The sequence below is a fragment of the Engraulis encrasicolus genome, chromosome 24 (assembly GCF_034702125.1).
Source record: "Engraulis encrasicolus isolate BLACKSEA-1 chromosome 24, IST_EnEncr_1.0, whole genome shotgun sequence".
NCBI lineage: Eukaryota > Metazoa > Chordata > Actinopteri > Clupeiformes > Engraulidae > Engraulis > Engraulis encrasicolus.
This window is the reverse complement of record NC_085880.1, coordinates 23,940,506-23,962,914: the sequence shown is the minus strand read 5'-3', so window position 1 is coordinate 23,962,914 and position 22,409 is coordinate 23,940,506. Positions and strand designations below refer to the sequence as shown.

The window sequence follows — 22,409 nt, the reverse complement described above, 5'->3', positions numbered from 1 at the left end:
CCCACAATACATCAAAAGAGGATTTCTGTGCTTTTATTTTGTTTCATGTAAAGGAAGCAATGACATACAGTAATCGACACGTCATCAAATCTCTCAACACATAGGCCTACATAGCTGAGAGTAACATAAACTTTGCCCCCCATAGTTAATATGTCAAAGACAATCAGATCATGATAAACCACTCTTTCTTCCGTCTCCACACAGATTGGAAAACTGAAACCTGAATGCTGCAACACTGTGTGACATTTTTACTATAAAGTGGTTCCAGGTAAAGTCCCCTCCGGTGACCTGAGCCATGGATCCAAAAGCCCCTGCTCTATTAGAAGAGGAACTAACCTGTCCCATCTGCACAGACTTCTTCCACGATCCGGTAGGCCTGGGATGCCAGCACAACTTCTGCCGTTCTTGTCTGACGAAGGCATGGGAACAGCAAAAGGATTCAGACCTCTCCTGCCCTACATGCCGGAGGAAGAGATCCCGAGACTTGGTTCCCAATATGACCCTGAGGAATATTGTGGAGGCGTTCTTGCTGGAGAAGGCAACCAAGGAAGGCAGGGTAGGAGGACAGGTCTGCGCCAAACACCACAGGAAACTGCGGTATTTCTGCAAGGAGAGAAGTCAGGTACTGTGTGGCGTGTGTGTGGAGAAGGGGCAGCATGGCCTACACACGTACCAGACCATCGTGGAGGCCACCGACCAGCTGAAGGTACAGGGCTTTGGTGAAGTGAGGGAGGGGATAGATGATGTATGTAGTATGTCAGGTGCGACAGGGAGAGCAAAGACAGATTACTGTCATGACAATAAAGTTCTATTCTATTCTATTCTATTCTATTCTATTCTATTCTATTCTATTCTATTCTATTCTATTCTATTCTATTTTCTTCTATGTATTCTATTGTATTGTATTGCATTCTATTCTAAGTGCTCTTACCCAGATAATTCTAGTCCTCCTTGGCAATGTAATATGATATTCCATACTGTCATACTTGAGATCGCAGATACTTGAGATCTTAGATCTCACAGATTATCTGTTGATCTAACATATCTTACTTACCTTGCTAATGAGCAGATCTGTTTTTCAATAACTACATCCGCATTATGTAATAACCCTATTTACTATACATCAAATATGCACTATGCTTATTAATATAATACATTTTGTGCTTATTTCATTGTGCTGAATAGCCAGTGAGGTTAGGGATACGAAGCACAGGTTTGTTCCCAAAAAATCTCCCTTATTTTCCATGTCTAGACTGATCTAGTTTCAGTGATGGAGGAACTGCAGACAAGGCTTGGCAGCCTGGAGGAGATGAGAGGTGTGAGTGAACACGTTGCTCAGCACATCAAGGTAAGACATCATAACTACAGTAGAAGCCCAACACACATTATCACGTCTAAGCACAAACCAAATGCAAAATAGGCCACACACACATACACACCGACACACAAACACACCGTCACAAACACACACACACACACACACACACACACACACACACACACACACACACACACACACACACACACACACACACACACACACACACACACACACACACACACACACATTCCAACTTGAAAGCCCAAACGGCCTCTCTCTCCTACCTCTATATTTATTTCTGTATTATGCACCCCAGACCCAGGGCCACAACACAGAGGGCCAGATCAGGAGAGAGTTTGCCCAGCTCCGCCAGTTTCTAAAGGAGGAGGAGGAGGCCCGGCTTGCTGCTGTGCGGCTGGAAGAACAGCAGAAGACCGTGCCCTTGATGGAGAACCTCCAGCGCCTCTCCAGACAAATCAGCTCCCTGAACCAGGAAATGGAGAACGTCAGGAGTGTAACTGGGACAGAGGACATCACTTTCCTCCAGGTTTGTCTGAGCTAGACTGATTATCATCGACGTTCAAATCTCTGACCAAGAGCATAACAATTAACATTTCCCAAACGGTATGGTTGACCCGCCTCCCTTGGTTTGCTTATGGTGGTTTGCTTCCCGACAAAGTGAAAGGAGTTCCCGTATTTTCGAGAATTCAGAAAGTACTTGCATTGCTCTTGACCTGACTAGTTGCACCGAAGGTGTTGCGTCACTAGGAGGGCGCGGCCTGGCTAGTCTGAGCAACACACTCATGGGGAGAACAACTTCCATACATTTGTGTTTCATTAAGAGCACACCGAAATGGCAACCCTGGCCAACACTATGTACATGATGAATAGACTGAAATACATACAGTACATTTAAATATATTGAAAGTACACAATCCTTTGGTTTTACATATGCACGTAGATGTGTTTCTGATGTTAAGATGACTTAAAAGTGTACTGCGCTGTGAATAAAGTACTAATCTACAGATGTAATATATGTTTTTCCTTCAGATGTACAAAGACCAAAAGGAAAGGTAAGAGTGTGTTACCAGTTAATCTTTTAATCAAAATAGTTTACACACGGCATGGTACAAGATGCAAAGTATCTTTGTGTAAAAATGCTACATTGTTTTTTGTGCTGCTGTGGTCTCAGTGCTCTGCAGAGGCTAAAGGAGCCAGTGCCCAAGCAGATATCAGGAAGCCTGATTGACGTAGCCCGGCATCTCTTCAACCTCAAGCTCAGTGTCTGGGAGAAAATGCAGAAGATGGTTCAGTACAGTGAGTATCCTGATGAGTCAGATTTAGATAAATGTGAAGTAAATAACCATGAGATGCCTTTAAACACTGAACAGCATATGGAATAATTGAAATACACAACACAACTATATATTATACATAGCATTTTCTCAGCAGCTCCACACCTTGGTTGAATTATAATAACCCTGGCATTGAGAATGATACATTGGGAACTTTTTAACACTAAGTTACATTTTAAAAATGTTTGTTTTCATAGACAGAAATTGGCCTTTCTCCACCTTCACCTTTGTTTCATAGTGTCTGTGTTCATCTTAGTGTTGGAAAAGGTTGAACTATCATACCAACATTTTTAAGGGAAAATGATGGTACACAAACCAAATGTTTGTTTTAAGAAAGAAAACTCTAAAATCATATGAATTATGTTTTTTTCATATTATTGATCATACAGAGGACAGAATTATGGTGCAAACACAATGATTATCGTACATTTGGCAACACTTGTTCTGCTATCTCTGCCTTGGAGACAGTTGCCGGTTTCATTTAATGAGCACATTACAGTACAGTAAAGTATCCTCATTTTGAATACCAGGGTCGTTGTCATACTGCCAAGGGAGTGTAGAGCGAATTCAGGCTCTCCCGGTTTAAAATACTGTAACCAAATATTGAGGTTGTTTTTACATAGCTGGTGTTTGATCAAGATTCTACTTGTAGTCTAAAATAATCTTGATGTTTGTACCTTCCCAGTCGTCAGTGTCTGCCAGAAGTACTTTAACTTCCTAAAAAGTGTGGCGTGAGGAATGCTCAACGCTATAATGCTTTATCAAACCCAAAGTCCATTTTACACTGACTTCCCTTCTAATTATTAACTTCACCTAATGGACTTGATTTTATTTGGGTCATATATCTGATATGAAATGAATTCCCTAGTAAACCTACATTGTAAAATACTACACTAAAATATAAAAGTGACTACATGTCTCTCACTACACCTTTCCTGCAGAAGTGGACCACACATGTTTAGTTTTTCGTTTGTTGCTACAAGAGTGTTAACACTATTTCTTGTCCTCCAGCCCCCGTGTGCCTCGACGAGAATACAGCTCACCCAGACCTGCTAATCTCGGGCTCCTTGTCGGAGGTGAGAGACGGCCAGGCCTCCCATCCTTTGCCAGACAACCCTGAGCGCTTCGACAGCACCCTGGGGGTCCTGGGCTCTCCCGGTTTCCTGACGGGCACCCACACCTGGCAGGTGGAGGTGGGCTGTCAAAGCTCCTGGGTCCTGGGCGTGGCGCGAGAAGGCGTAGCCAGAAAAGGCGTGGTGAACGTGAACCCAGAGGCCGGGCTGTGGGCAGTGGGGTTGTCTAATGGCAAGGATTACAGTGCCGGCACAGCCACAGTGGGTACCACACTCTCTCTGAAGCGACACCCAGAGAGGGTGGTCATTACGCTGGACTGTGACAACCATTGTCTGTCCTTCTATGATGCGGAGGGCATGTCCCCTATCCACACCTTCAAGGATGTGGACAAAGAAGGCATGCTTTACCCTTACTTCTCCCCCTGTTTGAATACGGATGGGGAGAATCTGGGAATGCTTAGGATTTGCCCTGGAATTGTGACTGTGTCATGCACCTCAAACCCAATTTAAGACGCAAAAACGGTCCATACTGTACACTTGTCTGATCAGGGAGGTAGGGGGTATGGAGAAAGTAATTGATTAGTTTTCTTGCCGTTATTTCTTTTTGTTTCCTTGTCTGTTTGGTGTCGCATCACATAATTGTTAGGGAGTAAAGTGTCAACGTCTTAATTCAGAATATATACAATAATTTATTGTAAAGCATTGTTGTAGTTTCACTCATTGTTCATAACTACGCACAATTCATATTTTGATAAAGGCCTACCGTACTGTAATTTTCCCCTCTTGTCATTTGCACGCTTCCTTGTAGAATGGCATCAGTTGTCCATCTGTTCCAAGTGGAGCTAGAGCAGAGCACAACATAGGCCTTCTGTATTACTTTTCTTCCCCATACAGTGCACACCAATAATGAGTACACCCCTTTTGAAAGCTAACATTTTCAACCATATTTCAATAAACACATTATTTTCAAAATGTGGATAGAGTAAGTAAGTCAGGACAAAAGACCTGAGAAAGAAAGACAGAACGTTTTACACCAGAAAGGTCGATGCTATTAGAAGATGAAGCTTCGGATCTGCAGCCATCTCACAGACACACGTCCAGACTTCCTCGGCAGGAGCATCTTTTGATGAAAATGGTTGACAAAAGTTGTTCTGTAAGTTCATTACAGTTAACTAAGGACAAAGACATCTAAACTGCTGTGATTATTTCCCATGAAACAATACTCCGCACGGGTGAGGCATAAATGCAATTTTGTTGTGTGCAGTGTGCACTTGTGTGCTGTGGAGTGCTGTGTCACAATGACAATGGGAGTTGGAGTTTCCCAATGGGCTTTCACTTCACTTCACAAGGAATGGTGTATGTGGGTATCATTTATCACAGAAGTGTCTCCTATAGCCCAGACACAAAAAAGCCTGCCAAGAGTGTGCCAGGCCTAATTCTGACTCAAATGGAGGCTATGGAATCATGAGCCCAAGATCAGTCTTGATGGCATCAAAACTGTATGGTGTTGAGATGGTAGCATACAGCTCTTATGTGGGGCTGCATGAGTGCTGCTGGTGTTTGAGAGCTGTTTTGATGTAATCATGAATGCATTGCTCTACGAATAGCAAATATGTCACCATTACTCATTGCCCTTCATTGTGAGTCATTGTTTTCTTTTCCAACTTGGCAATGACCCTAAGTACACCCTGATCAATGTTGATTTTCTGAAGAGGTGACAGTGATTCAATGATTAAGTATGACACCTCATCTGAACTCATTCAAACATAAATGGGGAGTTTTGAACTAGGAGAGTAGGAGACAAACTAGGAGTGTAGGCCCAATCACTTTTGCTCCACCATTATTTTGCACAAAGGGAAAAATGTCATTTAAAGGGACACTGTGTGAGAATTGTAGTTGTTTATTTCCAGAATTCATGCTGCCCATTCACTAATGTTACCTTTTTCATGAATACTTACCACCAGCAACAAATTCTAAGTATTAATTATGACTGGAAAAATTGCACTTTTCATACATGAAAAGGGGGATCTTCTCCATGGTCCGCCATTTTTAATTTCCAAAAATAGTCATTTTTAGCTGCAAAAATGACTACTTGGACCATACTAAAAATATTTGTTTATTACTCAGTAAACTTTCATGTAAAGATCAAATTTGGCAATAGGGAGCCTAGTTTCAATGAGCAGCATAGTAGTTCGTTTTTTTTTTTTTTTTACCATTTCCTGCACAGTGTCCCTTTAAGTTACAGTAATTAAAGCTACTTCTCTGTGGTAAGCTTCACGGATGTTGTACTGAACTTAATCTATGCACATTTTGAGAATAACTTTTGAAATATTGTTCAAAATATTACTTTTCAAAAAGGGTGTACACATTATTGATGTGCACTGTGCATAAACATATCTTACTGTGACGTGTCATTCATTCATGTTTTCTGCAGTGTACACTTCCAATTATTTTTATTGCATCCATTTCACATATTAACCAAACCAAAGTGACATTGAAGTCAGCTTTTTCCCTTTTTCCGTTCAACTGAGTTATTGCCATATTTGTTTTCAATTTGCATAAATGTGTCATTGAAACTTTGGATGGCCATGGCATGTCTGTTTACTTTTATTCTTGTACTGTACTTCCCTCTCTTGTGTACATGCATGCAGCAGCCATTGTTTTCATTACCACTTAGGCTCCAAATTGACTTTTGTCATCACCAGCCAAAATGGCTAGAAGATGTAATCTCACTAGCCAAACTCTATGGGTTAAAGTAGCTAGTAAGTTGGTCTTTTTTACGAGCCAAACTGAAATTTCACCAGCATTTTGCCAGTTGGCTGGTGTTACTTTAGAGCCCTGATAAGTTCCAAACTGGCTGCCTCAGACACATGTGTAACATGAGATACTGGCAATGACGTTTCGACCTCTCTGTCGGTCTTCCTCAGATCTGAAGAAGACAGAGAGGTCGAAACGTTGTTGCAATTGAATGAATTAATAAAAAGAAGAAAAAATAACTTAAAGAAGAAAAAAAATCCAAAGGAGTGTGCGAACCTTTTTTTCCAAAAATTCGTAACCTTTTTGTTCAGCACCAGGGATTGTGTAACTCTCTACAAGTAACTTGAGATACTGCCTGCTTCGGATGATAGCAGTCAGCAAATGATCACAACTAGCCTGAGTATCATCCTCCGTAGTGACCGCGCTGGCTCAATACTTTCGCTTGCTGACCACGGAGTCTGACCCTGCAGCCACCCCCGGCAGTTGGAATTCAGATATTCGTTCAGTATCTGAATAGCCAATAGGCTCGCTGATAGTCTAAGCCCCTCCCCAAGCCCTCTTACATATTCAACTGAAATACAACAACTTGATGATGGCGATGTGATGTCTGTAACCAGGACATTTGATAGTGCTTGGTGTAAACTGGGACATTGCCGTCCGCCAAGACCTTTGACGGGCTTTCGGCACTGACACTGCGCAGCTCTTGGGCAGTCACACTGGGCGTTTCTCTTCTGTTCACTTTAATGGTTTTAGTTGACAGTTAATATCTTCATAACAAGGTTGGAACAAGCGCAGCCCCATTTCAGTGTTACTTTTTTTGCTGTCACACTCGACGCATATACACAGACACAAACTGGGAAGGAGAGAGGGTGGGGGCTGCTCCGTGGGCTGTGCATTTGGCGCATATTAAACAACGCAACTAGTAGTTTCCCAATAAAATTTGAATCATAATGCCGTGGATCCAATACTATAATATCATATAATATTGTCCTTAAGTCTGAGCGATGCATTGATTATTTGTTTAGGGTACATTTTCTGCCAGCTAAATGCAAGGGGGAAGGGGGCTATATTAGCAAACAAGACGATTGCACAGTTAGCCTGCTAATTTTAAATATGATCACCTGGAGCTAATAGCCTTCACATGGCTTAATCCATCCCTGTTATCAGTCCGCTTGAGGTTTTTGCTTCGGGAAAGTGAAAAAATGAGGTCCTAATTAATCTTCAGATGGTGTCGGACCCTGACGGTGCCATAGGCACACGTTGTATGTCTCCCTGAAATCGTAGGTTTTTGACGGACCTCGACAAGTTCTACACTCCTTAGTTACCGTTGCTGAGCTCGGATTGGTTGGCGGCCGTTTGTGGGAGGGGTTTTGCGAAAGGCTAATTCCCTCATTAAGTGAGATAATTTCCAACTGCCGGGGGTGGCTGCAGGGTCAGACTCCGTGGTCAGCAAGCGAAAGTATTGAGCCAGCGCGGTCACTACGGAGGATGATACTCAGGCTAGATCACAACAGACCATCATAACCAATGACAGCAATGAGGACTGCCACTGGGTGTGGTTTCAGTGTCAAACACTACAGTGGCAGCTTTTTGTGCGGGTAAAACAAACAATGCAAAGCAGGAAGTGTGCTAAAGAGCTGTTGCACAAGACGAGAAGTGAAAGCAGTCTGTGCAGCTGTGTGGTGGTGGCTTCCCCTGGCACCTATCTCTGTCTTTCACTCCTCGTCATTTTTTTATCAAGCTCACAAATGGCTTTTAGTCCACTGTCTTTTGAGGATGACCTGCAGTGTCCTGTATGCTGTGAGGTCTTCAGCGACCCGGTGGTTCTGGACTGCAGCCACAGCTTCTGCCGGTTCTGCTTGGATGCCTACTGGAAGGACCAGCGCAGCAACCCCTGTCCGGTTTGCCGACGCAAGTTCCCTGGGAGAACCCCTCCCGCAAACCTGGCCCTCAGGAACATCGTGGAGGTCTTCAAGAAGCAGCAGGAGAGTGCAGGCCTCAAACAGAGGGCGACAGGAGGAGAAAGAAAGAGCAAAGAAGCAGGACAAAGAAGGAGAGCGAAAGAAGAAGGGGAACAGGAGGAACAAGAAGGTGGATACTGTAGCCTGCATGGCGAGAGGCTGGTGCTGTACTGTGCTGTGGAGCGAGAGACCATCTGCGTGGTTTGTCAGACGGGCAGAAAACACAAGGGGCACCCAGTGAGCCCGGTGGAGGAGGCAGCTCCAGCCCTGAGGGTAAGGGACAACCACATGTCACTCCATCTCCTTTGGGGGTAATACACCTTTCTTGGATAGTGGTGAACAGGCAGGAAACCTAGTGGGAGAGAAATGCTCAAGGCCAGACTTGAACCTGTCCCCTCATGGGCCCGTATATGGTCAGGTGCATTGCTGCATTGCACTACATGCAGCACCTCAGCATCTCCTTCAAATCAGAGTCAGAGTTGCCTAAAGATATATGTGATTTTCTATAACATGAACTTGGAAGCAGTCTGGCCTGTGTCCTCTCTGAAGTACAATACAGGGTGTAAATCAATTGAAAACGTGTTATTGTGATCATTTATATCTCTAATTTTTCTTTATTGTCTCCTTTGTCAGGAGGAAGTCAGAGCGCCTCTTACTCCACTTCGTGCTAAACTGCAGGTATTCAGCGAGGTGCAGCAGGAGTGTGAGAAGACTGCTGAGTACATAGAGGTGAAGTGTACATGACACACATGCAAATGAAAGTAAAAGTGTACACCGGCACGCTGATTCTTCAAACAACTATGGAAACTAGCATAACCAGATCTTTTAGTCTATGTAACCTCTGCTCATTTGGGCACATATGCAGCACTGTGTTCAACCAGAACAAGAACTTTGGCAGGGTACTATGAAATCATAATTTACTTGTCAGAATTTACTTTACAAAGACTTTTAAATTCTGTCTACAATAAGAAGATTAAAAATATGGACAAAGAGGTCAAACAGTGAGGTAATGCTGTGACTGAGATTAAATGTACAAAGAGGTTTGAGATGGTGATGACCAGGTCCGGCCCAAGCCTTTATGGGGCCCAAAGCAAAATTTCATCCGGGGTCCGCCATACTGTTGGATTTTAGCCATTCTACTCCAAACCATGAAAATCATTAAAAACCCCATTTTGCAACCTTTCTATGTATTAGCTAGAATCTGGCGTGTTATTTTAAAAGAGTCAGAGAGCATGGTGTCAAATTCTTAAATTTGGCTGGTTTATTTATCCAAAGCATCCAGCATATAAAAAGTACAAATGTTTAAAGCATTGCAGGGCTCTGGAGCCTGCATCTTGACCTCGCAGCCACGAAAGCAGAACTGTCTTCATTCTCCAAAAGCAGGTCTTTTGTAGGTTTCTTGGGATGTCACCTCTTGGTCCAGGATCCTTGGGGCTTTACTGAGAGGTTCCGTTTAGTCACTCTTGTGACCGTATTGATTGAGCACCCCAAGAACTCAACATGATACGAGGTGAGCAGAATGAAGTTGATAGAATTAATAGAAGTAAGCTTTACTGCAAACCAACCTTATTATATGAGAATAATGTTCTTCCATTAATCATGAGGTTATACTTGCAAGGAGTGAAGGGTACCTTTACATTTGCAACTGCTTCAGACCGAGCCATACACACACAAGTTTCAGCAATAGATTCAATCAGTGTAGTTAAGCAAGTGATCCAATCAACATGGCAACTTTGGACTTTGGTGTCCACATGTAGGCCTACACAATAGGCTACAAGTTGCACTAGCTTTGCATCAATGGTGGCAGATGCCTTGCCCTCAGCAACCGTGCTCTCCTCACTCGATGTTGACACTGCTACAGATTCGCTCAGCTCCACACTGACCTCCTGCCTCGACAACCTCTGCCCACTAGTCACTAAACCTGCAAGACCTTCACAACCGCGACCATGGCTGACAGAGACCATCCGAGCTCTACGTACCACTCTCAGAGCGGCAGAAAGGAAATGGCGCAAAACCCGCAACCCATCTGACCTCGAAAAACTTAGATCTCTACTAGCCTCCTTCTCCGCCTCTGTAACAGCTGCCAAGACGACCTACTACAACGACAAGATCAGCAACACTACAGACCCACGTAAGTTGTTTTCTACATTCAAGTCACTGCTCAACCCTCCCCCCCCTCCTGCACCCATAGACCTTAACCCGGACAACTTTGCCACCTTCTTCACGGAAAAGACGGCAAATATTAGCAAGCAATTCTGTGAACCACCCTCCCGCCCAGAAGACACCCCCCTGGAAAACACGGCGACTCCTGCAACACTTCATGAATTCACTCTGCTCTCTGAAGAAGACGTTTCCAGACTCATCACAAGAAGCCGTCCCACTACCTGCCTACTAGACCCAGTGCCCACAAACCTTCTTCAAGACATTGCCCAAACAGTGGTCCCAGCAATCACATCCATCATGAACTCCTCACTCTCCTCCGGCACTGTCCCCTTCGCCTTCAAACAAGCAAGGGTGACACCACTACTGAAGAAGCCTACACTGAACCCTGCTCATGTCGAAAACTACAGACCTGTCTCACTGCTTCCCTTCCTATCCAAGACGCTAGAAAGGGCAGTTGCAAAGCAAGTCACCAACTTCCTAAACCAGAACGGATTACTTGACCCAAAACAATCTGGTTTCAGAAGTGGACATTCAACTGAAACTGCGTTACTCTCAGTGACTGAAGCTCTAAGGACTGCAAGAACGGAAGGACTATCCTTGGTCCTCATACTACTAGACCTGTCTGCAGCCTTTGACACAGTCAACCACAAGATCCTCCTGAGGATACTCACAGCCATGGGAATCACAGGCGTTGTCCACTCATGGTTCAACTCCTACCTCTCTGGACGCACCTTCAGTGTGTCATGGCAAGGGAAGCTGTCTACGACTCACACCCTCTCCACAGGCGTACCCCAAGGATCAGTGCTGGGACCCCTTCTGTTTGCAATATACACGTCCTCCCTGGGACGTGTCATTCAAACACATGGGTTCTCCTACCACTGCTATGCTGATGACACCCAGATGTACCTGTCGTTCCGTCCAGAGGACACCACGGTTTCGGAACGCATCTCTGCCTGCCTCACCGACTTGTCAACATGGATGAAGGACCACCACCTACAGCTGAACCTGGCCAAGACAGAGCTCCTGGTGATCCCAGCTAAAGAGCCGCTCAGTCACAACATCAACCTCAAGATAGGCTCCACCATCGTGACCCCAAGCAAAGTCGCCAAAAACCTTGGCGTCATGATTGATGATGAGCTGTCATGCTCCAACTACATCAACTCGGTCACCCGGACCTGTCGAATCCAGATGTCCAACGTACGGAATATCAGACCTGTGCTGACACAATATTCTACACAACGACTGGTCCAGGCCACGGTCCTGTCCCGCGTTGACTACTGCAACTCACTCATGACAGGTCTACCTGCTTGTGCGCTAAAACCTCAGCAAATGATCCAGAATGCGGCGGCACGGTTGATATTCAATCAACCCAAAAGGACCCATGTTACTCCTCTATTTATTGAGTTGCACTGGTTACCGATCGCCGCCCGGATCAAGCACAAGGCATTGACCCTTGTCTACAAAACCATCACAGGAACGGCCCCAGCTTATCTGAAGGACTTACTAACGCCTTATGGTACTAGAAGAGATCTGCGCTCATCCAGCACAAGCCGTCTGGCTCTGCCATCCAGTCGCTCTAGGTACTCCCAGTCAAGATTGTTCTCCGTTGTGGTTCCCAAGTGGTGGAACAGTCTCCCAGAGGCAGCAAGACTAAGCACCTCTCTTGCAGCCTTCAAGAAACAACTAAAGACATTCCTCTTTCGAGAGAATCTACTAGACTAATGATTGAACTGGCCTTGCCCCAGGGCAGAATCCTGACATGATGTTTTAGTTTAGTTTAGTTTGTGAGTGTGTGTTTGTGTGTGTGTGTTCTCGTTATTTCCTCTTTATTAAAAAAAAAACCTAACCCCTCTTTGTAATTGCACTTGTTGTTCTGTATATCTCCTGTGCACTTTGTATTTGCTTGTGATGTTGGCTTGATTATGTCCTTTTCTGAAAGTCGCTTTGGTTATAAAGCGTCTGCCAAATGCAATGTAATGTAATGTAATGTAATGTATCCTGACGAGGAAGGCGGAGGTAGTGAGACTCACCATCAGACAGGTGGAGAGAGACTTGGAGGCTAGGGACACCGTTTTTCTTCAGGTAGGCCTATGTGGACTATTAGACCTACTCGGATGTATATTTATACACCGTATTACTAGAAAAGACAATGATGGGTTACACTTTGCTTGACGCTGGCATTGTATGCATGACACGACACTGTGGACACTTATTCTATTATTATTTTTGGTGTGTGTGTGTGTTTGTGTGTGTGTGTGAGAGAGATAGTGTGAGAGATATGCCTGGGCAAATGTATGTAACAGTGAGCTATATATGGTTATTTTATGTCTAAGTATGTGTGTAACAGTGAGCTATATATGATTATTTTATGTCTAAGTATGTGTGTAATGTCTTGTGAGCAATGTCTTTATTTATGTATGTGTGTATGCTACTTGACACCTTAATTTCCCCCTGGGATCAATAAACGATACTCTACTCTCTACTCTACTCTACTTATAATATTGTCAAAACAGTGTCATGACAGTCGTGGATGATAAGTCATAAACATTACGTCATGAACGCTTTATGTTATGAAAAGTTGACATTAGTTGTCTTTACCATAACCGAATGTCACGTAATGCCAACAGTCATACAACGTTTATGATATGGACATAATGTTTATCAGAAGTCCATAACTATGTTAAGACACTGATGACACTGTAATGTCATAGGCTACCAATGAATATGATGCCGGAATATGACGCCGCGGTGTCAAGTGAAGTGTTACCCAATGATGATTGTCATTTCAAAGAGAATCAAACCAGGAACCCACATGCTACAAGCCCCCCTCCATAACCTCTTGGCCATGACGGGTTAATGCTAGGCCAAGACATAGCCATCCATTTGTTTCCTGACATGTTACAGCATGGTAACCCATAGTGGTGTGCATTGCGCTTCGATTCAATTCTACGATGCATTGCAATGCATTACATTTCTACTGAAAGCAAAGCAAATGTTTCATCAGTCATGATGAGGCAATAGGCCTACAAGTCAGATACTGAGCAACATTTTATTGGCTGTTTTCTGTATCAGTCTTGCAGTTTTCAATGCTTTGAAGTGCTTTTATTTAATTTAACATTCATTTGCTCCTGCAATATCCACGGAAGTAATTGAAACTTCAAAAAATTGAAGCATCCATTCTGGAACTTGCCGCATTGAATCGTCCATACCCCGCATTGCATTGCATTGCCAAATCGATTATTGTTGACACCACTAGCAGGGGCGGAGCACTGGTATTAGGACAGGGGGGGCGGGAGATGTGTCAGAGGCGTTGGGCCCACGAAATATCGTAGAATGGGGCCCCTACAAGATGTTTGGCAATCGAAAGCCACTGGCAGCCCCCCCCCCCCCCAAGTGGTGAGGCCGGGGGTTCCTGTCCCCTATGCACCCCCCCCCCCCCCCCCAGCTGCACACTGTTGCAAAGACTCACAGGACAATGTCTGTCTTTGGTGTAACAAAAACATTGCAAAATGATACTTTGGAGCTAGGGGTTCCATATTTGTAATCATTGACAAGATCCTGCTCACACGCTACAAGCCCAACTTCACCATCAGGTAAAATCTGCCATGCCAGCGTCGCTTCCCATGCAATGTGTGCAAAAAATACAGTAGGCCTACACCGCACACTGGAATGACATGACTGTACCTGAGGCAATTGATTTGTTAGTGGGGATGTTGGTTTTTTTACAGGACGTTAAAGGCCAACTTCCGATAAAACTCAGTTTTACTCACTCCTTTCGAAGATCGGACGGTCACCCCAAGTTAAACTCACTTGCAAGGCTCTCATAGCGGTGCGTCAACTCTCCTGGCTGTGTTTCCCGGTGTTTCCCAATTTACATCAATAATCCAGAGAAACGAGCGAATCACGAAAGCCTTTCTGTGTTTCGTCACGTCGAAAGAAGGCGTTGCCCACAAAGGTTTATATCGACCCATTTATCTAAAAACATGTCGAGTAATTTTTTTCTGCTTGTTTTCAAAACAAGCAACGTCTGGTGGTCCGAAACATAGCTTAGCTTAGCTATCAGCTGGTTGCTACTCTCAGGTACACACACAGCACAAAGCCTCATACATAAAGCCTGCTCACTCCGGTTGCTCCGTGCCTACAGCTCGCCTAGGGGTCGCTGTCGAAAGAGCACAGCCCTGAATGGAGCCTGCACGCCTCCGTTGGCGCCCCTATAGTGCAGTACCATCCGGGGAAGTGGCGACTCTGTTTCCCATTACATTCTCTCCCAAGGCTGGAGGACTGAGCCAATCAGAGACGCGTTTCTTTGAGAGCAGGAGGAGTGAGCCAATCAGAGACGCATTTCCACGAGAAACACGGAACACTCTCTCGTTTCTCCACAAGCCACCTTGCCAGCTTGCAAAAACGTCTTGAAACAAAGCAACCAGAACGTTTTTTAAAACAGGACCAACGCGTAACACATTCAATAACAATTGGGAACACGGCAATATTAATTAAATTACGTTGAGAGGCGATCTTTAAACCCATGCTTAACCCAAAGGTCAAAGCACTCCCCCACATTGCCAAGTCATGTTAAGCTAGGCTGAGTGACTCAGCAGTTTTTTTTGTTAGGTCAGTGGTGTGACATATGTCCTAGAGCAGTGTTGCCCAACCTTTTTTGTCTCATGTACCCCCGAGCCTTTTTGTTGTGCCACGAGTACCCACTAACTTGTGTTTTACATCGCTTATTCTATTCCAGGGTGACTATGCTCCATGCATTTGTTAAAATTACATTTTTCCAAGTTCCCTCTTCAGTGTGCTCGCGTACCCCTAATGGTACACATATCCCTGGTTGGGAAACACTGTCTTAGAGGTTTGATGAGGTAATGATTTCACTCGTGCTGACCTGCTTCTCTTTTTGCTTTTTACAGACCTACAACAACCACAAAGAAAGGTATACTGACTTCTAACTGACTGCTACCCTGTTTGTCCTTAACCCTCCTCTCTGCTCCGTGTGTGTGTGTGTGTGTGTGTGTGTGTGTGTGTGTGTGTGTGTGTGCGTGTGCGTGTGTGTATGTGTACGCACATGCATGCAAAGTGCGTGCATACGTATGTGTGTGCGTGACGTGTGTACCGTATGTGTGTGCGCTTGTTTATCTAGCCATGCAGGGTCCAAAAGTGTGTGTCTGTGTTGGGCTTATGGTTGAGTTGCCATGCCTTTCTACACCCGTCATGTAATAATGTCGCAGTGATGGCTATACGTGTTGAACTATAGTGACCAATGTCTGTGATACAAAAACACATTCAATGATACACAGTTCAACGTTATTTCCTTAACATTTGCAGAATACTGCAAAATTACAAGGTAGTGTACGTATAGTGTATGCCAGGGGTGTCAAACGTACCGCCCGCGGGCCGCATCCGGCCCGCCAGAGGGTTCCATCCGGCCCGGATGTAAAAAAAAAAAATATATATATATTTATATATATATTAATATATATATATATATATATATATATATATATTTTTTTTTCAATGAAATAACCGAAATGCGCAATTACGCCCCTCGGGGCAAAATCGATACCTGCATGACATTTCTGGGGGAACACCACCAGACCCCCTGCCAAAATGAACTGTCCCATATTTAATTCATTGACGGTTGGCAATGAATGAATGAAGTCAAGGAAATTTTGCATAGGATTATCAGTATTGCATTGCTTTCTACATATTCAACACACTTAAAACGTGATAGTATTGAACACTAACCCTCTGCTTTACGTTTTTTTTTTTGCGATGATGTTACTAATGCGGCCCGCTTGAGGTCCACATGGGTTGTATGCGGCCCCCGGACCAAAATGAGTTTGACACCCCTGGTGTATGCACTTCAGAGTGATAACAGATTTGGCCCATCCTAAGTCTCTCTCTCTCTTTCTCTTTCTCTCTCTCTGTCACTGTCTCTCTCTCTCTCTCTCTCTCTCTCTCTCTCTCTCTCTCTCTCTCTCTCTCTCTCTCTCGCTCAGCCTTACACAGAAATTGTCAGAGCCCGATCCGACTCTGGTGACAGGTGCTTTGATCAACGTGGCATCTCACCTGGGCAACCTCAAGTATAAAGTGTGGGAGAAGATGAAGGAAAAATGTGAATTCTGTGAGTGGTCAAGCACACCTATAACATTCTCAGTTACACAAATATCCAGCACGCAATCATCTGATATATTTTTGCCGCATGTCATGTTTGCCACCTTTTGCCATGACTGCCACCACATGTATGGTTGATTAAATGCATGGTTGCAGTTGTTTTGATCATTTTGTGTGCTGTTTTGACAACTGCCACTTTCACATTTCATTTTGAAAAAGTATGGCTTTTTATACCTTTACTTTCAAAGGATAGTATGATAGCGGAAAGAAAAAAAATGAAGGTGGGAGAGAGAGGGGGAGAGATTGGGCAGGGTTGGGAAATGACCCAGGTGGTTAGACTCAAACTTGGGTCCCATAGGCTAGGGTATTCAAGCCCAAATTGTCACTTTCACTTTCATCACCTGATTTCTTTGTCTGCTTCAGGTCCTGTAATCCTTGACCCAAACACAGCCAGCCCAAGCCTTCTGATCTCCCATGACCTGACCAGCGTCCAGAATATGGGTCAGTCGTCGACGAAGGTCCCCGCAAACCCAGAGCGGTGTCACCAGAGCGACTGTGTCCTGGGGGCAGAACCTCTGGGTCCAGGTGGTACACACATCTGGGAGGTGGAGGTTGGAGGCAGAGAGACGTGGGACATTGGGGTGGTGCGAGAGTCCTGGGCCAGGAAGGAGTCAAAACAGCAACAGCTGTGCCCCTCTAATGGCTACTGGGCGCTAGCGCTCCGTGATGGCGGCAGGTACACGGCCTGCACCCAGCTTAACCCGGAGATCAGCGTTAGCAGGAAGCCCAGTCAAGTGCGAGTCATACTGGACTACGAGCAGGGAGAGCTATCCTTCTACAACGCAACCACCATGACCCTCATATACACGTTCAAGGAGGACAGCTTCACTGAGAGACTGTTGCCATTCTTTGCTCCGGGTTCGAAAGCAATTAAGGTCGCCTCTGCAACCGCTATGGTGACAATAGAGCCGTGATGTAAGTTGGGCAAAATATACACGGAGGTGGACATCATCGAATGAATATCTTAACAGATAAAGTGTCAGATACAGACACCATACTTCACTCCACCAACTGATTGTTTCCCCCAGGGCTTTTTTAGGATTCCAATATGATACATTTTATGAAGGGAATTTAATCCATAAGTAGGCCTATCAGTCACACGTGTCTGTAATTATTATTTTGAATGCAAACTGATTTTTTTGCTGCTACAAACCAGGTTGACCTTGAAAAGTTGGCCTTGGCTTTAGCAAAGCATACACTGTACAGCAAAAAAGTGAAAAAGTTCAATATTTTTGTCCATCTCAGAAAGTGAAACCAATATAACACTGTATATGAGAATGTCATTAAATCATTTTCATCAAAGGTGTTTTACTCCAGGACTTACCTACCCACGCTACCAAAGGTTGGTTCAATGACCACAGTGTTAGTGTGCTTGATTGGCCAGTGAACTCACATGTGAACCCTAGAGTAGGATCAATAGGGTAATATCAAGAGGAAGAAGGGATACCAGACCCAACAATGCATTGACTACAAGGCCACTATTAGAGAAACCTGTACATGCACCTGAGCTTACAGAATGGTTGAGGAGCCTGATATTTTGTTCTGTTTAAATCACTCTTAATCATTGACTCTCTGTGATATTTAAATTCTTTTGAAACACTGAATTTTGTGTTTTCAGAATATAGAGGAAGAATCCTCAAATAGGATATCAGTAGGCCACACAATAAAGGCTTAAAATGTTTCACACGGTGTAAAAATAAATAAATCTATAGCCGACTAGCCGAAACTTCATGAATAGTCTTTTAACTGTGTGGGATATGCACAATACAAATGTCTTCTAAAAATATGCTTGTGAAATAAAGCTGAAACTCACAATTTTGTCAGGTTTTTGTTTTTTCCGGTATTTTGGTAGATTTTTTTTGAAAATTGTGTTATCATGACGCAGCAGTTCTACAGAAAGTAAACACTGAATCCACTGCGGGACAGATTCCATTTCTTATCTACTCATGTCCACGAGTTACTGGCTCATCCCCAAGACCCTCCGTGTTGGACAGACACACACGTTAACCTCATCTCACCTCTGGGATGCATTTAGAATGTTCTGTCCCACCACTTTGTCAATAGGTGTGCTTGTTTACACAGGCATGTATAAAAGCGACGGGGTTGGGGCCTAGTCACATTCTGCCTAGCTCTCCACTCATAGAGACATCATGAAGGCCTTCTTCATCCTGCTGCTGCTACTGCCCCTGTGCTTGGGTATGTCTCCATATTTTACACACACACGCACACCAACATTCACACACACACTCATTATCCAAGCGTATTCGCATAGCAGAAAATAGGAAGTAGGCCTAGACTCAAAGCGCGCGCGCACGCGCTCTCACACAGCGCGTTTTTGGAACGTTTTTTTCACCCTCAACGACATTTTGGTCAGCGAATTAGAAAAGAGAATTCCGCTGTGAAGGGAAACTAATCCAATTTGTCCGGATAATAAGATAAAACGATGAGGTGTGAGCTGGGGCAATAATCGCGCTGGAATGCGAACTAAGTCCATCGAAGCCAGTCCCAAACTGCAACCAAAGAGCCGAGATCAACAGAGGGGAAGGCTGCCGTCCCATTCACAACATGTCACAACAAGTAAGACACGTCCAACTAGTCCAAACAACGAGCTCCCCGCCTCCGTGTGTCAGATGGCAGTGGCACCACTCCATACCAGCCGCGATTATTATCACTTGAGTCGTCGAGAGCGAGGAGCAGCACAACCGTCGCAGCAGTCCTGGATATCGACCTCTTGAAAGACCAAAAAAGATGAAACCGGTTGACGGAGTTTGCGACGGGCAAGCTCTCCTCAGATTTATGCAGCAAGCAGCCGCTTCTCGCTTCGTTGTGCAGCCGGATGGTTGGTTTTAAAGCTGGCGAATTCGTTGTAAATATCTGGCTATTCCCTGTGACAAAAACTATGACATGCTTTGTTTTATAAAGAAAATATATCAGCCGTACAGAAAAAATAGCCCTAGCTTTTATGATGAATTGTCAAACAGACTTGTCTGATTTATTAGCAAAAGTAAACAATGCCTGTAGGGCCTATGCACTCTTCCTGCTTCCTGCTAAAACAAACTTACACAACACTACAGAGACAGAACATTCACTGAAATGTCTATTTCCAATTTGTGCTATATTTTGTTCTCCCAGTGTTTATTACATTTTCATTATTTACAGGCACATGTGAGGAATGTCTGTCTCATGCCTCTGAGACACTTTTTGGCTCTTTTCTCATACTCTCAAATTTCCTTCCTGTTTTTGTTTTGTTTACTGTACTGTAGGTGACTATGAGATACGCTGCAAAGGGGAGGACTTCCTGATGGTGAGGAATATGGATCTCACTTGTCGAGGAAAGACCAAACAGGCATGCTACACCAGGAGTAAGTGCCTAGGCTACTCAATAATACTAAAAGCCTGCTCTGAGGAACTTCTTATTTTGTGCTCTTCACCAGGCTTGCTTGCTGTTTACTCTGGACTTCCGCTTGTACTGTAGTCTATTGTTTATGTCCTCGCTTGCCCTTGGGCAAAAGCATCTGCTAAATGTAATGCATGCCACTGGCACAAAACACAGCTCACTCACTGCCAGCTTCAGGGCCGTTTCAAGGTGTTCACAGGCCCTATAGGCACAGAGGGACTTGGGGTCCTTATATCCCCACATAGCACTACAGCACAGCCTTGACTTTTTGTATTCCACTATTGGACTGGACCTGCACTACCCCACAAGAACACACACATGCACGCACGCACGCACAAACACACACACACACACACACACACACACACACACACACACACACACACACACACGGTACTGTACCACGAGACTGCACCTTACCTACAGTACCTCAGTCCTGGAACGCAAGACTATGAGCCCGTTTATATGCGCATCAATAAACCGATTATTGCGGCCATATAAACGGGCTCACTACAACATGCTGCTTACAATGCTGCTACCCCAAATCTACTACTTTTATATAACTATTGTTATTATTACTGCTACTATTGCTACTGTCACTTTTTCCCTGTTATTGTAATGTCTACATTCTGTATTTATCTTATCTTCTGTTTACTGTTACCTGTCCTGTCTTGCACTTTATGTCAGTCTGTAAAATGTCAGTCTTGTGTATGTCTATGTCCTGGCATGGTATAGAGAGAAATCACAATTTCACTTTCCTTGTATGACTTGTGCATATGAAGAAAGTGACAATAAAAGCTGACTTGACTTGACAAGGTAGCAAACTATTGAGGAGGGCCCCCCTCGAGAGAAATTTTGACAGCAGTATGTAACGGAGGCTAACTAGCAGAGTTCCAAAGCCTCATACGTCGATGCCGTTGGACTGGGAGAATGGTCTCTTGGTCCAGCGGTATCGTACTGTGCCTCCTATTGCCGGACCGTTGTAGTTGACGAGGTCGCACGTTCGCGTCCTGAGGGGGACGAGCAGGTGCAAAATGACCTCCGTCACAAGTATCATTGAAATTTTTAGGGAAATGCTGGCACATGACACACATCTGTCATGTCTGCCATTTGAATGTAGGTACTGTACATTACCAGAAGGGCCCTTTCAGCTAGTAGGGGGCCCTACGCAATTGCCTAGTGTGCTCGCCTGGTTGTGACACAGGCCTGGCCAGCTTCCCCACCTTGATCTGAGGACAAGTGAGGCCAGATATGATCACAATTCAGAGCAGAGTTCACAACATAATTCCTATCACAGTGCTATTCATTTCCCACCACTTGGCTTGTTTGTTTGTTTGTTTGTTTTGTTTTAAGTGTATTACAGAGAAGTATGTAAAACATGTAGTAAAATGTTTAATTTCCCTTTTCAGTATTTTCATGGTTAGGCGTACATCTTTGTACAGACCTTAGACTACTTCATATTTTTAGATCCAACACTTTTGTTTTTTAAAAGATGTTTTCAGGCAATGATTGATCCATTTGGTGACCACATGCTATTATTCTCCATCTGCAGGGACTGGTGAAAAGGGATGCGTCAGATTGGAGTACTGCTCGAAACCAGGCTGGACATGCTGTCACGAGGACAACTGTAATGCATAACTTCTCCACCAGAGGTCACTGCAATATAATCCCAAAAGGAACAGCTCTGCAGTATGTGCAGATCAACTCAGTTTTGAAAGTCCTTTTTTTTTTTTTTACAGAAACCACTTTTATATTGCTGCACTTACTACTCTTCCCTTATCCTTCGTTTTATAGTACTGTTTTAAAATAAACATTCATCAAAAACTTTACAAGCTGACTTCCAGAGTCCTCTGTGTGTACCAGAGAGATGATGTTATGAGTACAAGAATACAATTTAAAAACATGTTATGTTGGAAATTCTTTAAGAATATAAGAATAAAAGCAAAGAACTATAAGTAATTTTGATGTAGCTTCTAGTTTGATGTGGAAAATATCATCACTAATACAATGCTTTCTATTGAGAGGGGGTTCGCTCAAATCACAAGGTCTAAACTTCACCATAAAAAAATGTTTTGTTTGAAAAATAATTTTTAAAAAGCTGTCCCGGATTGTCATGCCACTACCCAAACATTTTACATTTTACTTCACGATATGCAACTTTTCTCTATTTGGAACCAGGCCCTAGCACTATCCTTTTTTAAGTGAAAC

At 44.0% G+C, this 22,409-nt stretch overlaps 3 protein-coding genes across 3 annotated transcripts; all 3 read left to right on the top strand.

The window, feature by feature from the left end:
• Positions 1-213: 213 nt before the first annotated feature.
• LOC134441403 (nuclear factor 7, ovary-like) lies at positions 214-4,310 on the top strand. The gene is made up of 6 exons (XM_063191696.1): positions 214-706; positions 1,253-1,348; positions 1,638-1,868; positions 2,372-2,394; positions 2,514-2,638; positions 3,688-4,310. The coding sequence occupies exons 1-6, from the start codon at positions 296-298 to the stop codon at positions 4,257-4,259; spliced, it is 1,458 nt and encodes a 485-aa protein (XP_063047766.1). The 5' UTR covers positions 214-295; the 3' UTR covers positions 4,260-4,310.
• A 3,798-nt stretch (positions 4,311-8,108) lies between these two features.
• LOC134441744 (nuclear factor 7, ovary-like) lies at positions 8,109-18,106 on the top strand. Its single transcript, XM_063192138.1, has 5 exons — positions 8,109-8,740; positions 9,101-9,205; positions 15,541-15,563; positions 16,630-16,754; positions 17,168-18,106. The coding sequence occupies exons 1-5, from the start codon at positions 8,117-8,119 to the stop codon at positions 17,716-17,718; spliced, it is 1,428 nt and encodes a 475-aa protein (XP_063048208.1). The 5' UTR covers positions 8,109-8,116; the 3' UTR covers positions 17,719-18,106.
• A 781-nt stretch (positions 18,107-18,887) lies between these two features.
• Positions 18,888-22,033, top strand: wu:fj16a03 (uncharacterized protein LOC335475 homolog). Its single transcript, XM_063191697.1, has 3 exons — positions 18,888-19,000; positions 20,068-20,166; positions 21,754-22,033. The coding sequence occupies exons 1-3, from the start codon at positions 18,955-18,957 to the stop codon at positions 21,837-21,839; spliced, it is 231 nt and encodes a 76-aa protein (XP_063047767.1). The 5' UTR covers positions 18,888-18,954; the 3' UTR covers positions 21,840-22,033.
• The last annotated feature ends 376 nt before the right edge of the window (positions 22,034-22,409 follow it).